Source organism: Belonocnema kinseyi, chromosome 9 (assembly GCF_010883055.1).
Source record: "Belonocnema kinseyi isolate 2016_QV_RU_SX_M_011 chromosome 9, B_treatae_v1, whole genome shotgun sequence".
Classification (NCBI taxonomy): Eukaryota; Metazoa; Arthropoda; class Insecta; order Hymenoptera; family Cynipidae; genus Belonocnema; species Belonocnema kinseyi.
In genome coordinates, this window is record NC_046665.1 from 98400434 (window position 1) to 98428362 (window position 27929).

Here is a 27929-nt window from a genome sequence, read left to right on the forward strand (position 1 = left end):
TAAATATAATGGTTTATATTTCAACAAAATAAATCGTTTTATTTTTAATTAAAAACAGTCAAATTCCACAGTAAAATTCGAATAAAAAAGAGTTGAAAACAGATTAATTTTCCACAAAAATATTTCGATTTTTAAATTTAAAAAAGATGCAATTTCTACCACAATAGATGTATTTTCAACCCAAAAAGTGGACTTTTCACTTAAACCAGATACATTTACAACCAAAAATTGAATATTTAAATTCAGTCAGAAAAATAAAATAATTTTCAATAAAACATTTCAACTTTCAAGCAAAGAAATAATTTTGTAATCAAAGACAAATTTACAAAAAAAAATAGTTTAATTTTCTTCTAAACAAAATTAATTTTTAAACAAACAAAAATTTTTCTACAAAATACTTAAATTCTGAAAAAAAAAGGTTTTCCAACTAAAATAATGAATGATTAACAAAGTGGTTAAACATTGCAACAAGTCGTTGAACTTTAACAAACAAAATATTTTTAACGACAAATTTAATACTTGATATTTCAAAAAATAAATATTTTTATTTTATATAAAAAATAGATTAATTCAACCTGGAAATATGATTGAAAAAAGATGAAATTTCTACCAAATGTAGTAAAATTTTTAATCGAAATTTGAATAGTTTAATTTTCTTCTAAACAAAAATTAACTTTTAACCAGAAAATATAATTTTCAACAAAATACTTAAATTCTGAAGAAAAAAAATCCGGTTTGTCGAAAATTCCCTGAGAAATTAAAATTTTCCGGACCTGAAGCAACCCTGTAAGCCCCATTAAAATAAATTGAATCCCCTTTAAAAAAGATTTAAACTCACCTCAAAATTAAATCTCCCGGATCTCCATCCAAATGAGGTTCGCCTTCTGCAGTGAATTTCGTTTCTTGTCCATCAACCATTCCTGGTTCGACTTCTACCTCCAGAATTCGTTCTTCATTGACTAATTCCACATTCGGGCATTCCGAGCAAACATTCTGCTGCATCATTTGGAACCTTCCATTGCCTAAATTACGAGTGACTAATTCTTGTCTGCAATTGCACTTTCTGGTCCCCTTTGCGGCTTTCATAACAGGCTTATTTCTCGTTATCTGTAATTAATTTGTCTTCAAAAATATGCACGGAAAATAATATATATTTTTTTAAATAAGGCGGTATTTATTCAGGGTGAGAGTTTTAATCAAAGAAAAAATTCCCGGCCATTTCCCGATTGAAAAACATTTTTCCACTTGAAGTAACAAAAAATTTAAAAAATTAAAGCATTCAAAACAGAACTCTTGAATTTTAAAATTAAAGTTTTTCAATTCAAAAATGTTGTATTCAAATGCTAGAAACATTAAAAATTAAAATTTGTTTCAACTTAAAAGTTCTTAAATAAGAAGTTAAATTAATTGCATTTTAAATAGCTTAAGCATCTTTGACAAGTTTCAAAATTTTATTTCAAAATCTTGAGAAATCTAGAAGTTTAAAAAATTTTTTTTTCAATTTTAAAATTAATCCAATTTTTACCTACAACTTCTATAAAATCCCGCAAATTTAAACAAATTTCCTTCAACTTATTCTTTTATGAAAAAATCAGAGTAATTTTAAGGGATATTTCGAATTTTTAAAAAGGTTCAAAATTAATTTAGAACTTAAAGTGATAACAAATAATGTAAACGAAGTGTGTGTACCGACAAAATCGACTATTCGTACCGAAATTTCAGTGCAAAAATTCACAACCTAATTTAAAACAAAGTGTAGTTTTTTGCAGATTTCAAAGAAAGAATGTAGAAGTTTTTTAACAATCGCGAATGGCTCTAGAAAATTGAAAATGATTTTTCCGTTTGAAAAATTATTTTAACAGAATATTAAAAAAATTAAAAGATTTAAAAATTGTAGGAGAAATTCTATTTATTTTAAAATATATTCAGAAGCGCTGAAAAAATTTCACACAATTTTAAATAAAATTATGAAGCTTCAACAATATTTTAATTTTTAATAAAAAAAAAAGATAATTAGTCCCTAAAAAATAGAATAGTAACATTTTCAGTTAAAAAATTCATTTTAAACCAAAAAAACAACAAACAAATTAACAAAATAGTTAAAGTTTCAACTCTAATAGTTAAATTTTCAATAAAAAATATAAAAGTTGATAATTATACTACAAAAGATTTTAATTTAAAATAAAAAACAGATGAATATAACCAAAAAAATACGAATTTTTAACAAATTACATTTAACTAAATATTTTGAACAGTAGTTGGATTTTTAAGAAAAATTGATGAAGTGTAATTTTTATTGAGAACTAATTAAAATTTTTTTAAACGAATTCTTTGCAAAATAGTTTAGTTTTGTACCAAGTAGTTGAATTCTATATCAAACTGTGAAAATTTGAAGTCCAAAGGAGATTCTTCTATAAAGTCGTTGAACTTTCAACTCGAAAATATGAATTTTCAACCAAAAAAAAGTTATTTTACAATCGATTTTCAAGAAAATAGTGTAAGTTTTCAGTTTAAAAAAATAATTTTTAACAAAAAAAAATGAAGTTTCAAATATAATTATGAATCCTCAACCAACAAAAATTAACTTTCAAGCAAGTAGTTCAACTTTTAACTGAGGAGTTTAATTTTTATTCTGAAAAAGCGAATTGTCAACGAAAAATGTAACAGCTGAATTTTTAAAACAAAGAGACAAATTTTCAAAGTCTTTTTGGTCCATTTTAACTGTTTTTTTTTTATTTAGAATGAAAATATTGTCTTGGCTATAGAATCAACTATTGCATTTTTTGTTGAAAATCCAACTACTTGGTAGAAAATTTAAACATTTAACTATTAGGTAGAAAATTCAACTATTTTGTTAAAAATTTACCCTTTCTGGTTGAAAAAAATCGTCGAATTGGGTTAAAATTCAACTTTTTTCGTGGAAACTTACTTCTTTGTTACAAAAAATTAATTTTTGATCCTGAAAAGTTAAACGAAATCTTTTTTAACAGAAAATTCAACTACTTTTGGAAAATGTATCTTTTTGATTAAAAAATTTATCCTTTTTAGTAGAAATTTAATTTCTTTCATTGTTGAAAAATTATTTTTTTAATTAAAGGATTATGTCTTTAGTTAAAAATTTAACTGTTTAGTGGAAAAGCTTATTTTTGATGTAAAATTGAATTTTTACCTGAAAATGTAAATTTCATTTTTTTAAGGTTGATCTTTTTTAATTGAAAATTCTCCTTTTTAGGTAAAAAAATAATATTTTATTTTATTTTTAATAGTTTAAAAATTCTTAAAATGCTTTAAAACTTTTATTTCAAAATCTTTAAACATCTACACGTTATTTTTAATGATTTCAAATTTTAAATTAGTTTTAAAAATTTTCAAACCTTCTAAACATCTTTTAAAATGATCCGAATTTTTCCTAATTTTTTTTTTTAATTTTGACAAATTAAAGAAATTTTCTTTATATCTTCGGCATTCATTTTGGATGATTTTGTAATGTTTTCTCAATATTTTTAAAATTTCTCTTAAAATTAACTGTTCAAAATAAAAAAATTATTTTCAATTTTCATAGAAATGTTTTTTATTCTACTGAATCCTTTCATAAATCTTAAAAAGCTTTTGAATTTTTAGTTCTTTTACATTTTTAGTCCGATATTTCTAAATATGGAGCAATTCTTCTTTTTCTTAATTAAAAAGTTTCGAAATTAAATGGCTTAAAAATGAAATGTTTTAGCCTGAAATAATATTGGAAAATTAATAAAAGCCTTTTAAAATTGTTTTATTAAAATGTAAACTTAAAAATTAAAATCTAAAATGGAAAATTTGTAAATTGAAAGTTTTTCTAATTACGCATTCTAAACTGAATGATATCATAATTGAAAAAGATAACAATTTAACATTTTTTAATTTGAATAAAAATAAAAAAATGATATAAATATTAACATTACATTATTTTTTTATTAAAAATATAATTATTTTTCTATAAAATTCAATTCAACTAATTTAATTTAAATTAAAAATTAATATTGTGAATTTAAATTATTGAAAAAATGGCTGAAATTAAAGTGGGACAAATTTTTTTTTCTAAATATTTGTAAAATTCCCGGTCAAAAAATGAATTCACTTTACAGGGTCATTTTTCGGTTATCAAACATTTTTAACTTTCCATGAAATTTAAAATGAAACACTAAATATAAAAATGATTACGTTATAAATAATAAAAACTGAACTTCAAATGAAAGCATTCAAAGAATTTTGAATTTTAGAGATTAATTTTTTAATTTTAATTATTTTTTTAAAGCACGGTTGAATTTTAAACATTGAAAATTGAAGCTACTAGCTCTTTTTGATTGCAATTTTTTTAATTAAATGCAATTAAACTGCCAAATTACAAATTTAAACTTTTATAAATTGTAGAGTTCAAAGATTCAGAGTCAGTTCCAAAAATATAAATCGAAGTTATCATTTTCAATGCTCTGAATTGAGGAATCAATCAATGAATTTAAAACTGTTCAAAATTATACCATTTTAAGCAATTTTAAATTCTAATTCCTGCTATGGAATTTGTTAAAATTTGAGAATTCCCGGGTTCCAAGTAAAAAATATTATTCTTGATAAATTTCAGATCCAACTAACAATTTGTAAAAGATTAAAAATTCCCGGCTCAAATGGAAGGTTAAATTATTTTTATTTTAAATGTTTAAAAATCCTTGAAATGTTTCAAAATTTGATTTCCTTGAAACATCTACATGTTATTTAAAATTTAAGATTTTTTCACAACTTTTAAATATCTTTTAAAATTATTTGAATTTTAAATAATTTTTCAAAATAAATAATCATTTTCAATTTTCCTAGCAATATTATAAAATGTTATTATTCTTTTGAAGCCTATTAAAATTCTTAAAAATAATAATAGAATCTTTAACATAATAGACGAATTTCCAAAAAATAAAGATTTTTCACTCAAAAAATAAATAAAAGTTTAGCTAAATTATTTAAATCATCAAACCAGAAGACAAATTTTCTTTACAAAAATTTAATTTTCAAGCAAAAAAATATGACTGTTCAACAAAAAATTAATTTTCCACGAAACTGATGCACTTTTACGCAAAAAAAAAGGAATCTTCAAACTAAAAAATAATTTGTTTACAAAAATAAAACGCGACTTTTTAAACAAAAAATGTGAATCTTAAAAAATGGAAAAGTTCTATTTTCTGTTAAAAAATTAATTCTAAACAAAAAAAGAAGCATTTTCGACTAAACTGTTAAATTTTTAACCATACATAAGCCTTTAATAAAGAAAATTTCACAATGTAGTTTAACTTTGACTCAAGTAGTTAAATTCTCAATTTAAAAATATTAATTTATAACAAGATAATTAAACTTTTAACCAACGAGATAACTTTTCAATTTAAAATATAAATCTTTAACATAAAGAGTGATTTCTCGACAAAATGATTCAACTAAATGTTTTAAACAAATTAGTTGATTTATCAAATAAAGAAAAACAATTTTTAACCAAAAAGTTTCATTTTCACAGAAAGATAAAATTCCTTCTATAACAAATGAAGTTTTAAATAAAAAAGATAAATTTTCAACAAAAAAAAAAACAGTTGAATTTTCTGTTGAAAAAGATTTTAGTAATGTTTTCATGATCAAACTATGAATTTTTTAACAAGAAATGATTTTCTACCAAAAAAATTGAATTTTCAATTCAAAAAGACGAATTTTTAACCAAAAAGGATGACTTTTTAACAAAATTGTTTAATTCTCTAGCAAATAGTTGCATTTTTATAAAAAAAAAAAATATTATATTTATCTTAAAGCAGAATAATTTTTTATTACAAAAAAAGTTGAATTTTCATCCAGAAAAGATTCCAGTTAACTTAGTAACATCAAAAATTGAATTTTTGAAAACAAAATAAGTTTCTATGAAAAAAAACAGACTTTCCTATCCAAAAAGACGAATTTTTTCAACCAAAAAGGATGAATTCTTAACAAAATAGTTGCATTTTTATCTAAAAAGTATCAATTTTGTACTAAAACAGATGAATTTATAAAAAAAATTTAATAATTGGAACTTTCATCCAAAAAATATTTCAGTTCATTTTTCAACACCAAAATATAAATTTTAAGTACAAAGTAAATTTTCTACGAAATAGTTCAATTTCCAAGAAAATGGTATAATAGATTAATTTCTAACCAAAAAGTTGCATTTTTATCAGAAAAAGATGTAATTTCTGCTAAAGCAGGCGAATTTTCAACTAAAAAAATATAAATCTTGAAAAAGGGAATTTACGTTTTCTGTTAAAAAATTAATTTAAAAAAATAAAGTATTTTCCACTAAAAATTTAAGTTTTGAACCAGAAAAAAGCCTTCAATTAAAAAAAAAATAATTTTTAACAATGTAGTTTAACTTTTACCCAAGTAGTTGAATTTTCAATTTAAAAAAATTAATTTTCAGCAAAATAATTAAACTTCAAACCAAAGAGATGAATTTTCAACTTCAAATATAAATGTTTAAAAAAAAAGTTATCTTATTTTTCAAAATCAAAATATGAATTTTTAATCAAAAAATATCAATTTTGTACTAAAACAGATGAATTTATAAATTTTTTTTAAAATTTGATCTTTCAACCAGAAAATATTTCAGTTCATTTTTCAACACCAAAATATAAATTTTAAATATAAAGTATATTTTTTACGAAATAGCTAAATTTGCAAGAAAATGGTATAATAGATTAATTTCTAACCAAAAAGTTGCATTTTTAGCAGAAAAAGATGTATTTCTGCTAAAACAGGCGAATTTTTAACTAAAAATATAAATCCTAAAAAATGGAAGTTACGTTTTTTTTAAAAAATTAATTTAAAAAAAAGTATATCCCACTAAACATTTAAACTTTGAACTTTTACCCAAGTAGTTGAATTTTCAATTAAAAAAAATTAATTTTCAACAAAATAATTAAACTTCCAACCAACGAGATCAATTTTCAACTGCAAATATAAATCTTTAAAAAAAAAGTTATCTTATTTTTCAAGATCAAAATATGAATTTTTAATCAAGAAATAATTTGCTATCAAAAAAATTGAGTTGTCAATCCAAAAAGACGAATTTTTAACCAAAAAGGATGACTTTTTATCCAAATAATTAAATTCTCTAGCAAATATTACCATTTTCATACAAGATAGATAAAATTTGTAATAAAAAATAATTTTATCAAAGAAAAAAATTTTTTTTAAGTTGGAACTTTCATCCAGAAAAGGTTTCAGTTCATCTTTCAACACCAGAATACAAATTTTAAACAAAAATTAAATTTTCTACAAAATAGTTTAATTTTCAACGAAGCAGTTGCATTTTTATTTAAGACAGGCAAAATTTCTTCTACAAAAATGAATAAACAAAATAAATCTTCAAAAAAACAGTTAAATTTGCATGCAAAGAAGATTCCAGTTAACTGTATGATCAAAAATTAAGATTTCGCAACAAAGAAATAAGCTCCTACGAAAAAAAATTGAATTTTCAATCCAAAAAGACGAATTTTTTCAACCAACAAGGATGAATTTTTGACAAAATATTTAAATTCTCTACCAAATAGTCGCATTTTTATCTAAAAAATATCAATTTTGTAATAAAATAGATGAATTTGTGAAAAAAAAATTTTTTATAAATACACCTTTCATCCAGAAAATCTAAATAATTTAGTATATCGAAATTTTGGGAGAAGGAAGAAAATATATGAGTCGACATCGGTTGGGTCCTTGGAGTAATTATTTTGTAAGGAAAAGCGGTACTTTTAAGTTTTCTGTGGCTGCCTTGTAGCGGCCTAAGCGACGGAAAAGCTTGGAGTTGGCTTCCTTGAAGGATTATTTACTAAAAGAATTAATTATTTAAAAATATTTAACTGAAACAGTTAAAATTTTTAACCAAGAAAAATTTTTAAACAAAGAGATTAACTTTCGAAGAAAAACATCATGTTCTATAAAAAAATAGATTTTTTAAAAATTGTAAACAAAACACTTGAATTTTCAATTAAAAGATGCAATTTTTCAGCGAAATTGTCGAATATTGAAACCAAAGTCTTCCTATTCCACAAAAAAGATTTTTCAAAAAATACATTAAATTTTCAATCAAATACTCCAAATTTTAACTAAAAACTAGTATTTTTCAACAACAAAAGGAATAGTTCAATTTTCAGTTGGAGAAATTAATTTGCAACCAAACTGATAAATTTTCAACTAAAATGATGAATCCTCAACTAGAATAATTAAATTTTAAATAAAAAAATTATTTTTAAATTAAAACATTGAATCTTAAAATGAAATAGTTAAACTTTCGACGAATTTTCAAATAAAAAAGATAATTTTTCAACCAAAAATTTTAAGTTAAAGAAAAAAATTATTTTCTATAAAAAAAGAAACAAATTTGCAATAAAATAGCTCATTTTTATGCAAAGAAATGAATTTTTAATATAAATGATGAGTCTTCAGTAAAAACATTAATTTTGATGAAGAGTTTAGTTTTCAACCAAGAAAATTTATTTATAACATAAAAGGTGAATTTTTATCAAACTTAATTTCGTTTTTTTTTTTAAATGAAAATTTAACCGTTCCACTTTGGGTGGGAAATTGACATTTCTTTTACAAAATTTAACAAGTTGGATGTATATTTGTCTTTTTTAATCGAAAACTAATTTATTCAGTTCAAAATTCACATATTTTGTTTAGAAACGAACGACTTTTTGTTAGAAAATCGACTTTTTTAAATCTAAAACCTACTTGTTTTGGTAGAAAATTATTTTTTTTCTTTAAAAGTTAATCTCGCTGTTTAAAAATTCTTCTTTTCGGTTGGTAATTCAAGTATTCCAGTTAAATAATTATAATCTTAAGTAAAAATTAATCTTTTATGTTATAAATAAATTTGCTTGGTTGAAAAATAAACTCTTTTCATCAAATATAACTTTTTTCATTGAAGATTCATTATTTATATAAAAAATTCATTTCTTTGTTTAAAAAATGAGCTATTTTATTTAAAATTTATTTCTTTTTTTGTAGAAAATAATTTTTTTTTGTTAAAAATGAAAATACTATTTCAGTTAAATATTCCAGAATTTTAGTCAAAAAAATCATTTGTTTGGTTAAACATTTTTTTTTGTTTTTGACTGAAAATGTAATTATTCAATTTTTGGTTGAAAAATTATCTTTTTTATTCCAAAATTCGTCGAATTCGTTGAAAGTTTAAATATTTCATTTAAAGATTCATTGTTTTAGTTTAAAAATAATTTTTTTATTTAAAATTTAATTATTCTAGTTTACGATTCATCATTTTAGTTGAAAATTCTTTTGATCTTAAAAGATGATATTTTTTAGTTCAAAATTAAAGTATTTGGTTGGAAAATTAATGTATTAACTAATTTAATTGTTTAAAATGTATATTTTGGTATTGAAAAATGAACTGAAATATTTTCTGGATGAAAATTCCACTTGTAAAAAAAAAACTTGTTTTTTATTACAAATTCATCTGCTTCAATACAAAATTGATATTTTTTGGATAAAAATGCGACTATTTGGTAGAGAATTTAACTATTTTGTTAAAAATTCATCCTTGTTTGAAAAAATTCGTCTTTTTGGATTGAAAATTCAATTATTTTCATAGAAACTTATTTCTATCATACAAAAATTTAATTTTCGATCATACAGTGAAGTGAAATCTTCTTTGCATGCAAATTTAACTATTTTTTTAAAGATTTATTTTGTTTATTCATTTTTGTAAAATGCAACTGCTTCGTTGAAAATTAAACTATTTTGTAGAAAATTTAATTTTTGTTTAAAATTTGTATTCTGGTATTGAAAAATGAACTGAAACCTTTTCTGGATGAAAGTTCCAACTTAAAAAAAATGTTTTTCTTTGATAAAATTATTTTTTATTACAAATTTCATCTATCTTGTATGAAAATGGTAATATTTTCTAGAGAATTTAATTATTTCGTTAAAAAGTCATCCTTTTTGGTTAAAAATTCGACTTTTTGGATTGAAAACTCAATTTTTTTGATAGCAAATTATTTCTTGAGTAAAAATTCATATTTTGATCTTGAAAAATAAGATAATTTTTTTTAAAGATTTATATTTGCAGTTGAAAATCGATCTCGTTGGTTGGAAGTTTAATTATTTTGTTGAAAATTAATTTTTTTTACTTGAAAATTCAACTACTTAGGTAAAAGTTTAAAATTTGAATGTTTAGTGGGAAATACTTTTTTTTTAAATTAATTTTTATCACAAAAAACGTAACTTCCATTTTTTAAGATTTATATTATTAGTTGCAAATTCGCCTGATTTAACAGAAATACATCTTTTTCTGCTAAAAATGCAAATTTTCGGTTAGAAATTAATCTATTATACCATTTTCTTGGAAATTTAACTATTTCGCAGAAAATTTACTTTGCATTTAAAATTTATATTTTGGTGTTGAAAAATGAATTGAAATATTTTCTGGTTGAAAGTTCAAATTTAAAAAAAAATTTATAAATTCATCTGTTTTAGTACAAAATTGATATTTTTTTATTAAAAATTCATATTTTTATTTTGAAAAATAAGATAACTTTTTTTTAAACATTTATATTTGAAGTTGAAAATTCATCTCTTTGGTTTGAAGTTTAATTATTTTGCTGAAAATTAATTTTTTAAATTGAAAATTCAACTACTTGGGTCAAAGTTAAACTACATTGTTAAAAATTATTTTTTTTTTAATTGGAGGCTTTTGTCTGGTTCAAAACATAAACTTTTAGTGGAAAATACTTTATTTTTTTAAATTAATTTTTTAACAGAAAACGTAAATTCCCTTTTTCAAGATTTATATTTTTTTAGTTAAAAATTCGCCTGCTTTAGCAGAAATTACATCTTTTTCTGATAAAAATGCAACTTTTTGGTTAGAAATTAATCTATTATACCATTGTCTTGGAAATTTAACTATTTCGTAGAAAATTTACTTTGCATTTAAAATTTATATTTTGGTGTTGAAAAATGAACTGAAATATTTTCTGGATGAAAGTTCCAATTATAAAAATTTTTTTATAAATTCATATATTTTAGTACAAAATTAATATTTTTTGAAAAAAAATGCAACTATTTGGTAGAGAATTGAACTATTTTGTTAAAAATTCATCCTTTTTGGTTGAAAAAATTCGTTTTTTGAAATTGAAAATTCAATTTTTTTCGTAAAAAAATTTTTTTTTGTTATAAAAATTCTATTTTGATGTTACTGAGTTAAATGGATTTTTTTATGAAAACTCAACTTTTTTTGTAATAAAAAGTTCCTCGGCTTTAAGAAAAATTTCATATTTTTTTTATAAAAATGCAACTATTTGCTAGAGAATTCAACAATTTTGTTAAAAAATCATCCTTTTTGGTTAATAATATTGTTTAAAAAAATGTGTTAAAAAAGTTTAATTATCTTGTTATAAATTAATTTTTTTAAATTGAGAATGTAACTACGTGGGTCAAAGTTAAACTAGATTGTGAAATTTTTTTATTGAAGGTTTATGCCTGGTAGAAAATTTAACTGTTTAGTGGAAAATACTTCTTTTTTTGTTTAGAATTAATTTTTTAACAGAAAATATAACTTTTCCATTTTTTAAGATTGATATTTTTTATTTAAAAAGTCTCGTTTTATTTTTGTAAAGAAATTATTTTTTAGTTTGGAGATTCCTTTTTTTTTTGCGTAAAAATGCATCAGTTTCGTGGAAAATTAATTTTTTGTTGAACTGTCATATTTTTTTGTTTGAAAATTAAATTTTTGTAAAGAAAATTTGTCTTCTGGTTTGCAGGATTAATAATTTAGATAAACTTTTATTTATTTTTTCAGTGAAAAATCTTTATTTTTTGGAAATTCGTCTTTTTAGTTTTAAAATTCTTTTCTTTTGTTGTATAAATTTCATTCTTTTTTTATTAAAATATAAACTATGACACTTTTTCGTTGGAAATTTGTCTTTTTATGTTGAAAATTCAACTATACTGTTAAAAATTCAATTATTTTGTTAAAAATAAATACATTTAAAAATTTAAAATTTGTTTATGAAACACTGTAATTCCTGAATACGTCTGAGCTAGAAAATAATTTATATTCAATCGCTAATATAACCTGAACAATAAAAATATTGTTAAAAAAACATAAATTTTTTAATTCTTGGTTATATAACTTGAACTTAAATTCTCGGGAATTTAAGAACTCTACCTGCACGTGACTAATACACTTTTTAACCTATTTTTCCCTGACAAGAGCGCCATCTGTCACGCGAATTATTGGATATTTTAAATTTATTAAAGCAATATTAATAAAAAAAATTAAATATCTATTAATTTTAATAAAAAAATGTTATAATAAAGTTTAAAATTAATTATTACCTATAATAATTCAGTTTTTTTACCAGTAATTTAAGAAGTTGCAGTTTTATTTATTTAAGCTTATGACACATAATTTATTTAAATAAATTTCCATACCTCAATAAAATTTCCACTATATAATTCTTCAAGTGTGACCGGAAGATCCATGAGAATATTGGATCCCTTGGGAGTTTGGTGCTGTTGCGACTCGCCACCAAAGTGGAAACCAAAATCTCCGAAAAAGCTGGCAAAAGGATCGGCATTGTTCATCATTCCATCTTTTTTCAGACACTCTTCTCCACATCTATCGTACATTTCTCGCTTATCGGGATCCGAAAGCACCTCATAGGCAGCTCCCAGATCCTGGAACTTCTGGGATGCATCAGGATCTTGGGAATTTTTGTCAGGGTGCAATTTAATCGCTAATTTTCGGTAAGCCTTTTTTATTTGATGTGTACTCGCACTTCTCGATATTTCTAAAATCGAGTAAAAGTCTCGCCTGCCAAGATATAGAGCAATTTTTATCGAAAATTCACGAATTTCTATTATAATTTTGAGAAAAACTAAAACATTACAAGTGATTTTTTATTTAAATAACAATAAAAAATAGTTCGAGAGACTTTATTCATAATGTAAATAAGATTCATGATCAGCAAGGTTATGTCTAATTTAATGAAAAAATGATTAAATGATTAATTCAGGAAATTGGATGAGTAATAGGAGTATATAATTTACTTACTCTGCTATTGCAACAATTATTGATAATGATAAATTTAGGAATAAAATTCCCAACAACCGAACCGCTGCCATCCTAGCAGACGTCTAAACACCCGACGTGCCCGAGGTTTTGTTCGTGGTTGATGCTGATTGGTTTAAGTTACACGTCAAAATTAACAATGAAGGTACACATTTTCAAGAGTGGAAACTTCTGAGATATTACGGTTCATGTACAACCTCATTCACAGGGAGGGAGTTTAGGACTCACCAAAGTGCGCCACCTGTTTGAGTCTGAGTTCCGCGAAAGTTCGAATTTAATATATGAAAAATAGCTTTTTTTCTATCCAAAATGTTAATAAAATTTTATAGTTTATTCGTAAAATATACAAAAAGTGTCAACTATTCAGCTTGGAAAGAAATAATTTAATATTTTAAGTAGATTCAGTTTTTTCTTGTATAGTACTGAATTTCACAAACATAACATTTTTGTTTACCGAGAATATAACCGAGAAATAAATTTCCTGAGAATTTATCAGAATCTCAGAATTTATTTTAATTTATAAAAAATTGCAATTTTTCGTTAACTTTTTGGTTGAAAACTTAACTCTTTTTTTAAAAGGTTGTCTTTTTTATTTTAAAGTTTACCTGCTTTAGCAGAAATTAAATCTTTTTGATAAAAATCCAAATGTTTGGTTAGAAATTAAGCTAATATGCTATTTTCTTGAAAACTTAACTATTTCGTAGATAATTTACTTTTTGTTTAAAATGTATATTTTGGTGTTGAAAAATGAACGGAAATATTTTCTGGATGAAAGTTCCACTTATAAAAAACATTGGTTTTTTATTACAAATTCATCTGTTTTAGTACAAAATTGATCTTTTTGGATAAAAATGCAACTATTTGTTAGAGAATTCAACTATTTTGTTAAAAATTCATCCTTTTTCGTTGAAAAAAATTGTCTTTTTGGATTAGAAATTAAATTTTTTTCGTGGAAACTTATTTTTTTGTTACAATAATTCAACTTTTGATGTTACTGAGTTAACTTGAATCTTTTTTGGATGAAAACTCAACTTTTTTGTAATAAAAAAATCTTCTGCTTTGTGATAAATTTCATATTTTTTTATAAAAATTTAACTATTTGCTAGAGAGTTCAACAAATTTGTTAAAAAGTCATCCTTTTGGGTTATAAATTCGTCTTTTTCGATTAAAAATTCAATTTTTTTGGTAGAAAATTATTTCTTTTTAAAAAATCCATAGTTTCATCGTGAAAACTCGACTAAAATCTTTTGCAACGGAAAATTCAACTATTTTTCTTAAAGATATCTTTTTGATTTAAGACTTCACCTGTTATAAAAGAAATTTCATTTTTTGTATGAAAATGCAACTTTATGGTTAAAAATCGTTCTTCTGTGCTTAACAATTCAACTAATTTGTTTAAAACATTTGATTGAATCGCTTTGTTAAGAAATCACTTTTTTTAAAGATTTTTATTTTAAGTTGTAAAGTTATCTCATTGGTTAAAAGGTTAATTATACTGTTATAAATTAATCTTTTTAATTAAAAATTCAACTGCTTGGGTCAAAGTTAAACTACATTGTGAAATTTTCTCTATTGAAGGCTTATGTATGGTTAAAAATTTAATAGTTTAGTGAAAAATACTTCTTTTTTTTATTTAGAATTTATTTTATAACAAAAAATGGAAATTTTCCATTTTTTAAGATTCATATTTTTTATTTAAAAATTCACCTTTTTTTGGTAGATAAATAATTTTTCCGTTTGAAATTTCACTTTTGTTGGGTAAAAATGCATGAGTTTCTGGTAAAATTTATATTTTTGTTAAACAGTCATATTTTTTGTTTGAAAATCGAATTTTCATCAAGAAAATTTGTCTTCTGGCTTGATGCTTCAATAATTTAAATAAACTTATATTTATTTTGTGAGTGAAAAATCTTTATTTATTAGAAATTCGTCTTTTTGGTTTTAAAATCATTTTCTTTTGTTTTATAAATTTCAATCTTTTTTGATTAAAATATAAACTATAACACTTTTTCGTTGGCAACCCAAGTATTTTGTAAAAAAGTAATCTTTTAAAGTAAAAAAAACTTTTTTTTAAATAAATGAATACGTTTGAAAATTTTACATTTGTATATGAAACACTGTAATTCCCGAATATATCTGAGCTAAAAAATAATTTATATTCAAAGTCATAAATTCTCCAATTCTCTTGAATTCTTTTAAATTCTCCTAAATTCTGTCATATTCTCGGTTATATAAGCTGAACTTAAATTCTCGGGAATTTAAGAACTCTAGAAAGAACCTTTCAAAGTACATGTTTAAAATGTTTTCTGTTTCTTTATAACGGAAACTAAAAGCAGAAATATTTTCAAATTAAAAACAAATCTGTTTTAGAGAAAAATCGTCTTCCTTTTTGTCTATTGAATTCAATTGTTTTTGATTAAAATTTTAGTAATATTTTATTAATATTTTTTATATGTTATATCAACTATTACAGTTTAAGCTGTATGTTGAAGATTCGCTTTTTTGTTGTAAATTAAACTATTTTCATAAAATTACATTTGTTTCGTTAAAAATTGATGAACTGAAAATGTAACTTGTCCGTTTTTAGTTAAAAATGCGCCTACTTTGGTTTAGAAATAAACTATTTGGATGAAAATGATGAATTATATAAAAAATTCATCTTTTTTAGTTAAAAATAAATTTCTTTGGGTTGAAAAATCATTTTTGGGTTGAAAATTGAACTAACTTTTTTTCAATTCGTTTTCCTCTTCTTCAATATTGATCTTTTTAGTTGAAAATTCAACTATGTGTTTGAAATTTGACTTTTTTGTTGAAAAAATTCTTCTTCTTTGAAAATTGATTTATTTTGGTTGAAAATTCATTCCGTTGGTTAAAACTTGAACTACTTTTATAGTTGGAAATTTGACTTTTTGGTACAAAATTAATCATGTTCTAAAATTCATTTTTTTTTTGTTTTAAAATGCATTATTTTCGCTTTGCACTTTAATTATTTTGTTTAAACCTCCCTTATTTGATTTAAAATAATTTTTTTAACTGAAAATGACTCTATTTCATTTTTGGTTACAACTTTTTTTTGGTTGCAAACTCATTTCTTTTGATGAAATTGAATATTTCATTTAAAATTGATCTTTTTCGTTTGAATTCACCTTTTTTACATTCTCTTCAGAGAAAGTATTAGAATTATGTGAAATTTGCTCCCCCCCCCCTCCCTCCGTTTTCGTCAAATGTCCACGTTTTTAATTGGAAAAGCAGTTTTTTACGAATGTCTCTATCTGTATGTCTGTATGTATATATGTCTCTCTGTGAGCTTAAAAATTAAAAAAAAAATTATTTATTTTTTAGGATAAACAATTTTTAGATGAGTGCATTTTGAAAATTTTTGAGACCTCTTCTTTCAAGAATCAAAAATTCTCTGTACGTTTCTTCATATTACTTGAAACGACGAACATTTTCTCCGAATGACTCTTTTTTTATAAAAAAAAAATACCAGTTATATCCTTTACAAACTTCAAAAAAGCAAACGAAAATTAAAAATGTAAGTAGCTAAATAACGCACGATATAAAAAAAAGTCAAAGGAAGAAAAACGTAACATTTTGAAAGCCCTAAAAGATTATCATAATAACTTTTCAAATTTTTTCGAAAAATTCAAATTTTGACGACACAAAAAATAATGAAAAATTCCATTTTGCGGTAAAACTATGCAGGACACAACAAAAAATGTTTAATTCTGATGTTTAGTTCTGGATTGTAAAAATATAAAATTATTGTCTACTGAAAAAATTTAAATTGCGTGTTTTGATAACATTGTCTATTTTTTTTACTAAATAGTAGAACTTTTAACAAAAAATAAATAAGTTTTGTGCCAAAAATTAAATAGTTCAGTTTCCAACAAAAAATGAAATAGTTCAATTTTCAACCAAAATAATGAGTTTGCAAACAAGAAGATTATTAAGTTTCTACTATAAAGACAAATTTTCTACAAAATACATCAATTTCCAACTAAATATTTGAAGCTCTACTTCTAACTAAGAAAAGTAAAGGTTCTACTAGAAAAAAATAATTTTTTAACAAAATTTTTGAATAAGAAAAAAGTTATTAGAAATTTAATCTTCTTTTTTGAAGACTCATAATTTTTTTTTGAAAATTGATATATTTCATTTTTGGTTGCAAATTGAACTGTTTCATTTGTGGTTGAAAATTGAACTGTTTCATTTTTGGTTTAAAATTGAACTGTTTTCTGTTTAATTCATCTTTATTAGTGAATTTGAATTTTTTCAGGAGACAATAAGGGTACCTTTTCACGGATACCTGTTTCGAATTAATCTTTGAATTAATTTCACACATCGAGTTTGTATCTAGGTTATCAACCAATCAAATTTGCCATAAGCCAACAAAGTAGCTAGAAATCAATCTTATGAAAATATTATTTCCACGCTTTATTCAAAACAGGCCTTCGTGAAAAGGTACCCTAATGTTATATGTGTAAAATTTAGAACTACGCTAGAAAAAGTGACCAGCCATTTAAAAATAAATTTTTTTTCTTAAAAATGAATCAATCATTCTTTTAAATTATTTAAAAAATAAATTATCAACTTTGATTAATAATTTGTCTAAAAAAAATATTTTTCATTTATTAGATTTAAATTTTCGCAGAACTCGGACCTGAACAGATCGCGTACTCTGGCGAGTCTCTGTCCTATTTACGGAATATGGCGCGAAATTCAAAATTTTATTTTGATCAGTACGATGTAATGACAGCAATAAGAAGTGACAGTTGTGGATTGTCGCTTTATTTTCTTCGATGTTTACATTTTAAGGTATTTTATAACTCTTTTGTAAATATTTTTACACTCAACTTCAATAAAGTTATTTAGATGATATCTGATTAATATAAAATTCAAATATTCTTTAGGGAACTTGACTTGTTTCCTTTAATTCTCATTTTCTAACCTCAAAAGTATAATAATATGAGGCTACTATAATTCTAAAATAATATTAATTAATTATAATTATCAACATTAAATTTACTTCTGCATTTGAAAATTCAACATTTTTGTCAAAAAGTTATACCGATTTTGTTCTTCTTCAAAAAATACAATTTTTAGTTGAATTTTGAACTCTTCTTGAAACATCTTTTTTTCAATTGTTAAAGACTTATAATTTTGAATGACAATTCAACTATTTTTTTCGTAATATAACTGTTTCGTGGAAAGTTTTACTATTATTTGGTTGAAAAATCATCTTTTTTAGTTGAAAATTTAAATACTTCTTTGAAAATTAAACTAATTGGTTCAATCTTCTACTCTTGAAAATTCTTTTTTTTTTGTTACAGCGTCATAATTTTAAAAAAAATTCATCCCTCCGATTGAAAATGCAAATATTTAAAAAATTTTTTTCTTTTTTAGTTGAAAATTAATTTTTTTCTACTATTTTGTTGCAAATTTGTCTTTTCAGTAGAAAAAAATTTATTGAAAAAATGCCAAACACAGACTTAAAATTGTTTTAAAAATTTCAATATTTACTTACAAATTCATGCATTTTGTTAAAAATTAATCTGTTTTGTCAAGAATTTGACCTTTTTTATAGAATGTTAATATTCTTGGTTGAGCATTCATCTGCTTGGTTACAAATTTCACTATTTCGTTAAAAAATTGTTTAAAAGATTTATTTCGCTGAAAATTACACTATTCTAAGATACATTTTTTTATTTTAGGTGAAACTTCACTTTTCTGGTCAATAATTAATATCTTTACTTAAAAATTTCGCTATTTGTTTTAGTTAAGAATGTACTTTTTAACTGGAAATTTAAATAAATAAATAATTTGTGTTGTAAATTTTAAATATTTGGTTAAAAATGTTTTGTTTTTTGTTTGTTTGGAAAATTGATTTTTTTAACTAAAAATAATTTCTTTGATTGAAAATTTAACTGTTAGTTGTAAAATTTTTTAAAAAATTCAAATATTTGGATACAAATTTTAATATTTGGTTAATAATTCATGTATTTTGTTACAAATTAATATTTTTTGTTAAAATTTAATTTCACTGGGTGAACATTAAATTTCTATCGCTAAAAATTAGTTTTTTTTATTGAAAATTAATTTTTCTACCTGAAAATTAAATTATTGCGTTTTTTGTTGAAAATTTATTAAAAATTTTACTATTCCGTTGAGAATTTATTTTATTTGATTGAAAATTAATATTTTACGGAAGATTAAACTATTCTTTTTCAAGTTCAAAATTTAACTATTTTGTTGAATATCCTGTTTTTTTTTTTTTAAATCAATATTTTATGTTGAAAATTTAACTGTTTATCCGAAGATCTTTTTATATTCGAAAATTATTTTTTTAAACTGAAAATTTAACTATTCCATTTTTATCGCAAATTTATTTTTTCATAGAAATGTAATCTTTTCAGTTAGAAATTCATCTATTCGATTGAAAATTTTAGTATTTTGTTAAAAAAATTAATTTTATTTGGTTTAGAATTTATTATACCTACTGAAAACTGACCTCTTATTTTTTGTTGAAAATTCATGTATTTTGTTGAAAATTGTTAATTTTTTTATTAAAAATGCATTTCTTTGATTGAAAATTGAACTATTGGATTTAAAATTCTTTCCAAATTTTAATATTTGTATAAAAATGCATGTATTTTGTTTAAAATTAATCTTTTTTGTCGAAAAATTACCTTTTTGATAGAAATGTAATCTTTCTGGCTGAACATTTGCCTGTTTGGTAAAAAATTTTACTATTTTGCTGCATTAAAAAAAATTCATATTGTACTAAAAATTAAACTATTCTATTTTATGTTAAAAATTTATTTCTTTGTTTGAAAATTTCCTTTTTTTGTTAAAATTAATTTTTTATCTAAAAGTTTAAATATTCCTTTTTGGATTGGAAATTTATTTTAGTTTGTTGAAAATTAATGCATTTTTTGAAAAAACGTCTTTTTGATTAAATTAATCTTTTCGTTGGAAAAGTCAACTATTTTGTTTGTAAATTCATTTTTTTGATTGAAAATTCAACTACTAGATTTCAAATTCTTTTGAATTTGGCTAAACATTTTAAATATTTACTTAATAATTTATGTATTTTGTTAAAAATTAATCTTTTTGGTTAAAATTTGACAGTTGACAATTTTACTATTTCGTTGAAAATTTATTTTATTTGATTGAAAATTTATTTGTCTTCTTTTTGAAAACTCGTATTTATTGCTAGAAAGTTCAGCATGTTGGCTGATATTTTTTTCTTTATTGTCCTAAAATAAACATTTAAAACGGTCAGGAAAATGAAAAAATGGCCAAGAAAAATTCTGGGAAATTTAGAGAACTTCGAAATTAGGATTTTGTAGCAACATTTGTAGTTGCAGCGACAGTGAATTTATTTTCTGATTGTCAATTTTGAAAATATTTAGAAGAAAAATCTGTCAAGTTCGATTTCAAAAGTTTCTAAAATAATTATTTATCTTTTTCAATTATGGCATTATTCAGTTTACAATGTGGAATTCGAAAATCTTCTACTTTAAAAATTTTCCATTTAGATTTTTATTTTAAAGAATTTTAAAATGCAGTCTTGAAGACCTGAATAATTAAAAATTAGATGCGTTTGAAGTTAGAAATTTTGGATAAAAAAAGCATTTATAGTTTATGAACTGTAAATATAAATCAGTTTTTTTTAAAAAAGCTAACAATAATTGATTAGTCAAATCGATTCTAAATCCTTTAAAAATTAAGAATTTCCAGATTTTACCGTTAAATTTAAACTTTTTCTATTCGAAATTCTTAGACATTAAAAAAATGCAAACGTCCGATTAAAACTTTATAAACTGTTTTTAACTTAAAAATAAGTCCATAATAATTTTTTAAATTAAAGACTATCACTAAATTTAAGACATTCTTTCAGTCTAAAATATTCCATTTTTAATACATTCAATTTCAAATATTTTGATTAAATAAAGGAATAATTATTTAATATTTAGCAATATTTGACTGTTTATGTATGATGAATGAATTGAAACCAAATATTTAAAATATACAATTTGAAACTAAATTGTTTGATATAGAAAGCCTTGAATCGTTAAAATTTCGAAGAACTTTTAAACTTTGAAAAATAAATTTTTTATTGTTCTTTTTTGTTGTATTATGGTGTTTAAATAGTAATTAACATTTTTTGGTCATTTTAAAAGGTGTTTGGAAGTTTTCAAAACGTTCAAAAATAACTTAAAACTTGAAATGATTTCAAATAATTTAAACAAGCCGTGCACTAACAAAATTCGGTTATTTGTAACGAAATTTCGGTACAAATAGCCATAGTATAATTTAAAACAAAATGTAGATTTTCGCAGATTAAAAAAAAATGTAGGAACTTTGTCAGAATTTCGAAAGGCTTAAAAATAATAAACACATTTTCGTAAGATGGCTAGGGAAATTGATCCATTTAGAATCCATCAAATAGATCCATTTAGAACTTTAAAATTTTGGGATTCGCGCAAAAAATTTTTTTTGTAAATTTAATTTTTCTTATCTTTGCAAACTTCAGCGAGGTATCTTTTTCTTGGATTAAAACGACCTAGAGTTCTTAAATTCCCGAAAGTTTAAGTTCAGGTTATATAACCGAGAATATGACAGAATTTAAGAGAATTAAAAAGAATTACAGTGTTTCATAAACAAATTAAAAATTTTCAAATGTATTAATTTATTTAATAAAAGTTTTTCTAATTTAAAAGATAAATCTTTAACAAAATACTCGAATCTTCAACAAAATAATTAGATTTTTAACATTATTCTTGAATATTCAACATAAAAAGACAAATTGCCAACGAAAAAGTGTCATAGTTTATATTTTAATCAAAAATGAATGAAACTTATAAACAAAAGAAAAGAATTTTAAAACCAAAAAGACGAATTTCCAAAAAATAAAGATTTTTCACTCAAAAAATAAATGTTTATCTAAATTATTGAACCTTCAAACCAGAAGACGAATTTTCTCTTAAAAATTGAATTTTCAAACAATAAAATATGACTGTTCAACAAAAAATTAATTTTCCACGGAACTGATGCATTTTTATTCATAAAAAAGGAATCTTCAAACTAAAAAATAATTTGTTTACAAAAATAAAACGCGAATTTTTAACTAAAAAATATCAATCTTAAAAAATGGAAAAGTTCCATTTTCTGTTAAAAAATGAATTCTAAACAACAAAAAAAGAAATATTTCCACTAAACAGTTAAATTTTCTACCAGGCATAAGCCTTTAATAAAAAAAAATGAAATAAAAAAAAAGATAAATTTTCAAAAAAACAGTTTAACCAAAAAGGATGACTTTTTAGCAGAATAGTTGAATTCTCAGCGCTAATAGTTGCATTTTTATAAAAAAATATGAAATTTATCTTAAAGCAGAATAATTTTTTATTACAAAAAAGTTGAGTTTTCTTTCTAAAAAGATTCCAGTTAACTCAGTAACATCAAAAATTGAATTTTTGCAACAAAAAATAAGTTTCTACGAAAAAAATTAAATGTTCAATCCAAAAAGACAAAATTTTTTCATTCAAACAGGATGAATTTTCAACAAAATAGTTCAATTCTCTAACAAGTAGTTGCATTTTTATCCAAAAAATATGAATTTTGTACTAAAATAGATGAATTTATAAAAAAAAAATTTTATAATTGGAACTTTCATCTAGAAAATATTTCAGTTCGTTTTTCAACACCAAAATATAGATTTTAAATATAAAGTAAATTTTTTACTTAATAGTTAAATTTCCAAGAAAATGGTATAATAGATTAATTTCGAACCAAACAGTTGCATTTATATACAAAAAAATTTTATTTCTCCTAAAAGCAGGTAAACTTTGAAATAGAAAAGAAACTTTCAAAAAAAAAAAAAAAGAGTTGAATTTTCAACCTAAATGTTAACGAAAAAATGCAGTTTTCTATTAATTAAAATAAATTTTGAGATTCTCATAAATTCTCAGAGAATTTATTTCTCGGTTATATTCTCGGTAATATTCTCATTCTCGTTACCTCAAAGTAATATAATCGGCTCAGAACTTTTTCTCACAATTAAAGCTTTAATTATTAAATAGAAATAATTTGCAGCATCAAATGTAGCAACCAAGAAGAGTTTCAAAAAATATAACTCCTCTCAAAATGGATGTACTAAAACCGGAAATTGTTCTGGTAGATGGGAGATGCTACAGATTTTTTGATAGTACTTCCTGGTCTCAAAATCGAGAGCTAGGTAGTTACGAAGAAGAATCATTTCAGGCAACTTATGATTCAGATCAAGAGGTTTGCGATGGTAACATCGAAATTTTCGCCCACTCTGGTGGCAGATACAAACATTCGTTTCACGTACCTAGGTAATTTCGCCTCTTCAAATAATAATATATTTAGAAAAATAAACAAAGAAATGTTTAACCCTCAAAGTGCATACGTGACAAAAATCACGGTAAAGTGCATAGTGGGTGTTCAATACCCCAGCGTATTTAATCATGCATTGTTTAGCCCCTATTGAATATTTTGTCACAATAAAATTGTTCGATATAGTTTAAGGTATATTTTAAAAGGTAAAGTTGATTTTATAGTCATTTATTTATTTAAAGTTTGTCAACAAAATTTTTGAACAAAAAGTGAAAAATGGGGGTTTTTACTTCAAAATTCATAACTCACGCAATTTTAATTGTTTTCACCTGAAAATTGATGACTATACTTTTCAAATAGTGTATTTTCGCAACAAAAATATTACAGCATGGGTGCTTTCAAAAAAGATATTTATCTGTACAGTTGAAAAATCAATTTTATGATAAATTGATGAATCAGATTTTTTGCTTTTAAATCGATTTATTATTATAAAAATTAAAGAACTTTGACATGTAATACAATAAAAATACAAGAAATTGAAAAAAGAGACAACTGTATTTTAACAATTATATTATATATTATATTATAGTATATGAAAACATTGAAAAAAAAATTATTTCACTTTATATGATATACTTCCGTTAGAAAGTAAACAAAAATCAATAAAATTTCATAATAAAAATTTGCTCCAATATTACTTTTTCACGCACTAAGTGCACACTGGGTGTTACATACCCCACGATTTTTTTACTTCAACTTTCAGCAGCTGCTGAAATCTCCAACTAAAGCTAGATGGCGCCACTTACTCAATTTTTACCCACAATGCATTTTAAGGGTCAAAAATACATTTAAAAAATTTTTCATTATATTTATAAATATTGCAAAAATAGTGATACCGATTTTTAGACTTAATCGAAAGAATTCTACATTTTCTCAGGGCGATTTACCCATTTATAATCGGACAAAGAGGTGCCACGAAGAAAAGATTTGAAACTGAAACGAAAACTACGATACAGGTTCCTAAACAAGGAGAAGATGGAGACATTAGTAAGTGGCCCTATAATTATAGATTGTTGATACAAATCTTAAATTTTCAAATTGATTAATTTATTTGAAGAAAGTCTTTTATCCTATAAAAGATGGGTTTTTAACAAAATACTTGAATTTTTAACAATATAAATAAAATTTAAACATAATAGTTGAATTTGCAACATTTCATACCAAAATTTCGGTGGGAATAGCCCGACCTAATTTAAAAAAATATATAGATTTGGCAGATCCCGAACTATAAATTTAAACGCTTTTTAAGAATTTTGAAAGGCTTGAGAAGAATAAAAAACATTTTCCAGAAAAATTGAAATTGATTTTTTATTTTGAAAAATTAATTTTAATAGAAAATTTGAAAATATTGAGAAAGATTTACAAAATTATCCAAATTGAATGCAGAAGATATAAAGAAAATTTCTTTAATTTTACAGGATTTAAAAAAAAATCGGATCATTTTTAAAGATGCTAGAAGTTCTGAAAAAATTTCAAAAGTAATTTAAATTTTGAAAAAAACTTAAAACAACTTCTAGATGTTTTAAGATTTAGAAATAAAATTTCGAAACTTTTTGAGGATTTTTAAATTATTAAAAATAAAAAAATCTAACTTTTAATTTAAGAAGTGTTCCGTTTATAAAAAATGGTAATCTTTCAGTTTTTAATGTTTCTATCTTAAAATTGTTCAAAATGATATAATTTTGAATTTTTTTGGTAGTTTAACTGAATACTTGAATACCCAATTTTTGAATTAAAAATCTTTAAAATTCCAATTTTTTTTTTTTCATTATCTCGAACGAAAAAATTTTCGATTCCGAATTCTTTTTTTTTATTTCATTGACCATGAAAATTATTTTCGAACCGGGAAGTGACCGGGAATTCTTTTCTTCAATTAAAGTGGTCACCGTGAAAAAAGTGTCATAGTTTATATTTGATTAAAAAAAATGAAATTGATTTGAAAAAACAAGAATTTTAAAATCAGAAAGACGAATTAAAAAAAAGATTTCACCTAAGAAAGAAATGAAAGTTTATCTAAATTGTTGAACCTTCAAGCCAAAAAGACGAATTTTCTCTAAAAAAATTGAATTTCAAAATAAAAAATATGGCTTTTCAGCAAAAAAATATTTTTACACGAAATTGATGCATTTCTACACAATAAAAATGAAATTTCAAATGAAAGTGTAAATACTTTGTTAAAAATTCATATTTTTAGGTAGAAAATTCAACTATTTTGGCAGAAAATCAACTTGTGTTGTAGAAAAGTTGAATTTTTGGCTTCAAAATTGAAAAAATGGATCGGAAAATGTACAATTTTGTTGAAATGTCGTCTTTTTTAAATAAATTTAATTTTATATTGGCTGAAAATTCAATTTCTTGGTTAAAAAATAAAAAGATTCGTTAAAAATTAATTGTCTTGGTTAAAGATTCATAATTTTAGTTTAAAATTCAACTTCTTTGGTTAAAAACTCCACTTTTTCGTTGAAAATTCGTGTTTTATGTTTAAAAACTCAACTTTTTTGTATTAAATTCGTCTTTTTGGCTTAAAAAATCCAACATTGTGATTCAAACATGGTCTGTTTTTAATGCATTAAACTATTTTTTTCTTAAAATCAAAATATTTTTTGGTTGAAATATAAAATTTATTAAAGATTAATTTTTATGCTTAATGATTTATCAGTTTAGTGGAAAATTCATCTCTTTGCTCGTAGAAAATCCATCTGTTTTCTAGAAAATTTGAAATTTTAAAAATATTGTGGAAAAGTTTGCTTGCTTATGAATTCAACTGTTTTTTTTTGTTTTTGTATTTTCAAGTAAAATATTATGCTGGGGAGAACTCGTTTTTTTAAAATGAATTCAAATATCTTTGATTATAAATTAAAACCTTTTTTGTCGAAATATCAACCATTAAATTTTTGTTTTTGAAAATTTACCTTTTTGTCTTTAAAATTGAACAATTTGATTAAAAAATCTACAATATTGGAGAAAAGTCAGCTTTTTTTATCAGGAATTCAACTGGTTTTGATTTAAAAGAAAAATCTTTTTGGTTGAAATATCAACTATTACATTTTTATTGCGATTACATTTATTTCGGTTAAAAATTCAACTTATTTGGTAAAAAAAATTCCATTTTTTGGTTGATAATTCGTCTTTAGGGTTAATAATTAACTTTTTCTTTGAAAATTCAATTATTTCGGTAGAAAGACCAACTGTTTCGTAGAAAATTTTTTCTTTTTGGCTTAAAAATTGAACTGCTTGATTAAAAAATCTACTATTTTATTGAAAATTCGTATTTTCATGAACTTAACTATTTTTTATTTAAAACGAAATTTCTTTACTTGAAATGTCGACTATTGCATTTTTTGTTGAGACTTAATTTATTTCTTTGGTAAAAATTAAATTGTTATGGTATACAATCCACCTGTTTGCTAAAAAATATAATTTTTGAAATAAAAATAATTTTTTTAAACTCACATTTAAATATTTCGATTGATCATTTTAGTTAAAAATTCATCTCTTTAGTCGAAATTTAAACTATTTTGTTTAAAAATTATTATTTTTAAATGGAAATTCACCTATCAGCATAAAAATTGAGCTCTGTTAAAAATTTATTTTTTGGTTGAAGGTTCATTTTTTTAAACTTCAACTGCTTTGAATTATTTAATTTTATTTAAAAGAATTTATTCCCCTATTATATTAACATATTTTAATATAAAACATATTGTATAAATTATTTGCAATTCTAATCTCTTAAATTTTTGTTTATTGTTTATAAAATATCAACTAAAACTTTCTAAAAAAAAGGGTGAAAGTTAGAAAATTGGCTAGAAATTTCTAATTTTAGGCGTTTCAGGAAATTTTTTTAATTCAAGAGGGAAATGAAGTTTTAAAAAAGTATTTCAAATTTCAACCAAGGAATTGAATATTTAATCAAAACAGTTAAATTTTCAACAAAACATGTAATAGTTGATATTTCAACTAAAAGAGATTAATTTTTTTTATCAAAAAAGTTGCATTTTTAACCAAAAATTGGGTTTCTACAGAACTGACGAATTTTCAATAAAATGCATAAATTTTTAAACAAATAGTTAACTTTGGTACCAACTTGTAAATTTTCAAACCTAAATTATGAATTTTTTAAGAAACAGTTACATTTTGTATCAAATATTGGAATTCCTCACCAAAATGTGGAATTTTTAAGTAAAAAAGACGAATTTTCTATAAAACAGTTGAATTTTCAACAAAAAAGTTCATTTGGAACTAATTAATTGAATTTTCAACAATATAGTTTAACAATTAGTTAAAAAAAATTCATTTAAATAAAAAAACTAAAAAAGAACGAATTTTCAACTAAAATTATGATTATGAATGTTCAACCAAAAAATGAAGTTTAAAAAAATATTTT

At 22.5% G+C, this 27929-nt stretch overlaps 2 protein-coding genes across 3 annotated transcripts in view; one reads left to right on the forward strand and one right to left on the reverse strand.

The window, feature by feature from the left end:
• LOC117180092 (dnaJ homolog shv) overlaps positions 1–13228 on the reverse strand; it is a 22252-nt gene extending 9024 nt beyond the window's left edge. The window contains exons 1-3 of the mRNA XM_033372410.1: positions 13106–13228; positions 12484–12865; positions 839–1107 (exon numbers count right to left, since the gene is read on the reverse strand). Of these exons, the coding sequence (XP_033228301.1) occupies positions 839–1107; positions 12484–12865; positions 13106–13176 (722 nt within the window). The 5' untranslated portion in view covers positions 13177–13228. The remainder of the gene's footprint in view (positions 1–838; positions 1108–12483; positions 12866–13105) is intronic.
• Positions 13229–17864: 4636 nt separating this feature from the next.
• The window catches only part of LOC117180004 (activating signal cointegrator 1 complex subunit 1-like), a 24816-nt gene continuing 14751 nt past the window's right edge, over positions 17865–27929 (forward strand). The window contains exons 1-3 of one of the 2 annotated variants that reach the window (XM_033372276.1): positions 17865–17941; positions 23222–23484; positions 24423–24532. In XM_033372276.1, the coding sequence (XP_033228167.1) occupies positions 23273–23484; positions 24423–24532 (322 nt within the window). In that variant the 5' untranslated portion in view covers positions 17865–17941; positions 23222–23272. Of the gene's footprint in view, positions 17942–23208; positions 23485–24422; positions 24533–27929 lie in introns of both variants that reach the window. The other variant, XM_033372275.1, reaches the window with a different exon arrangement.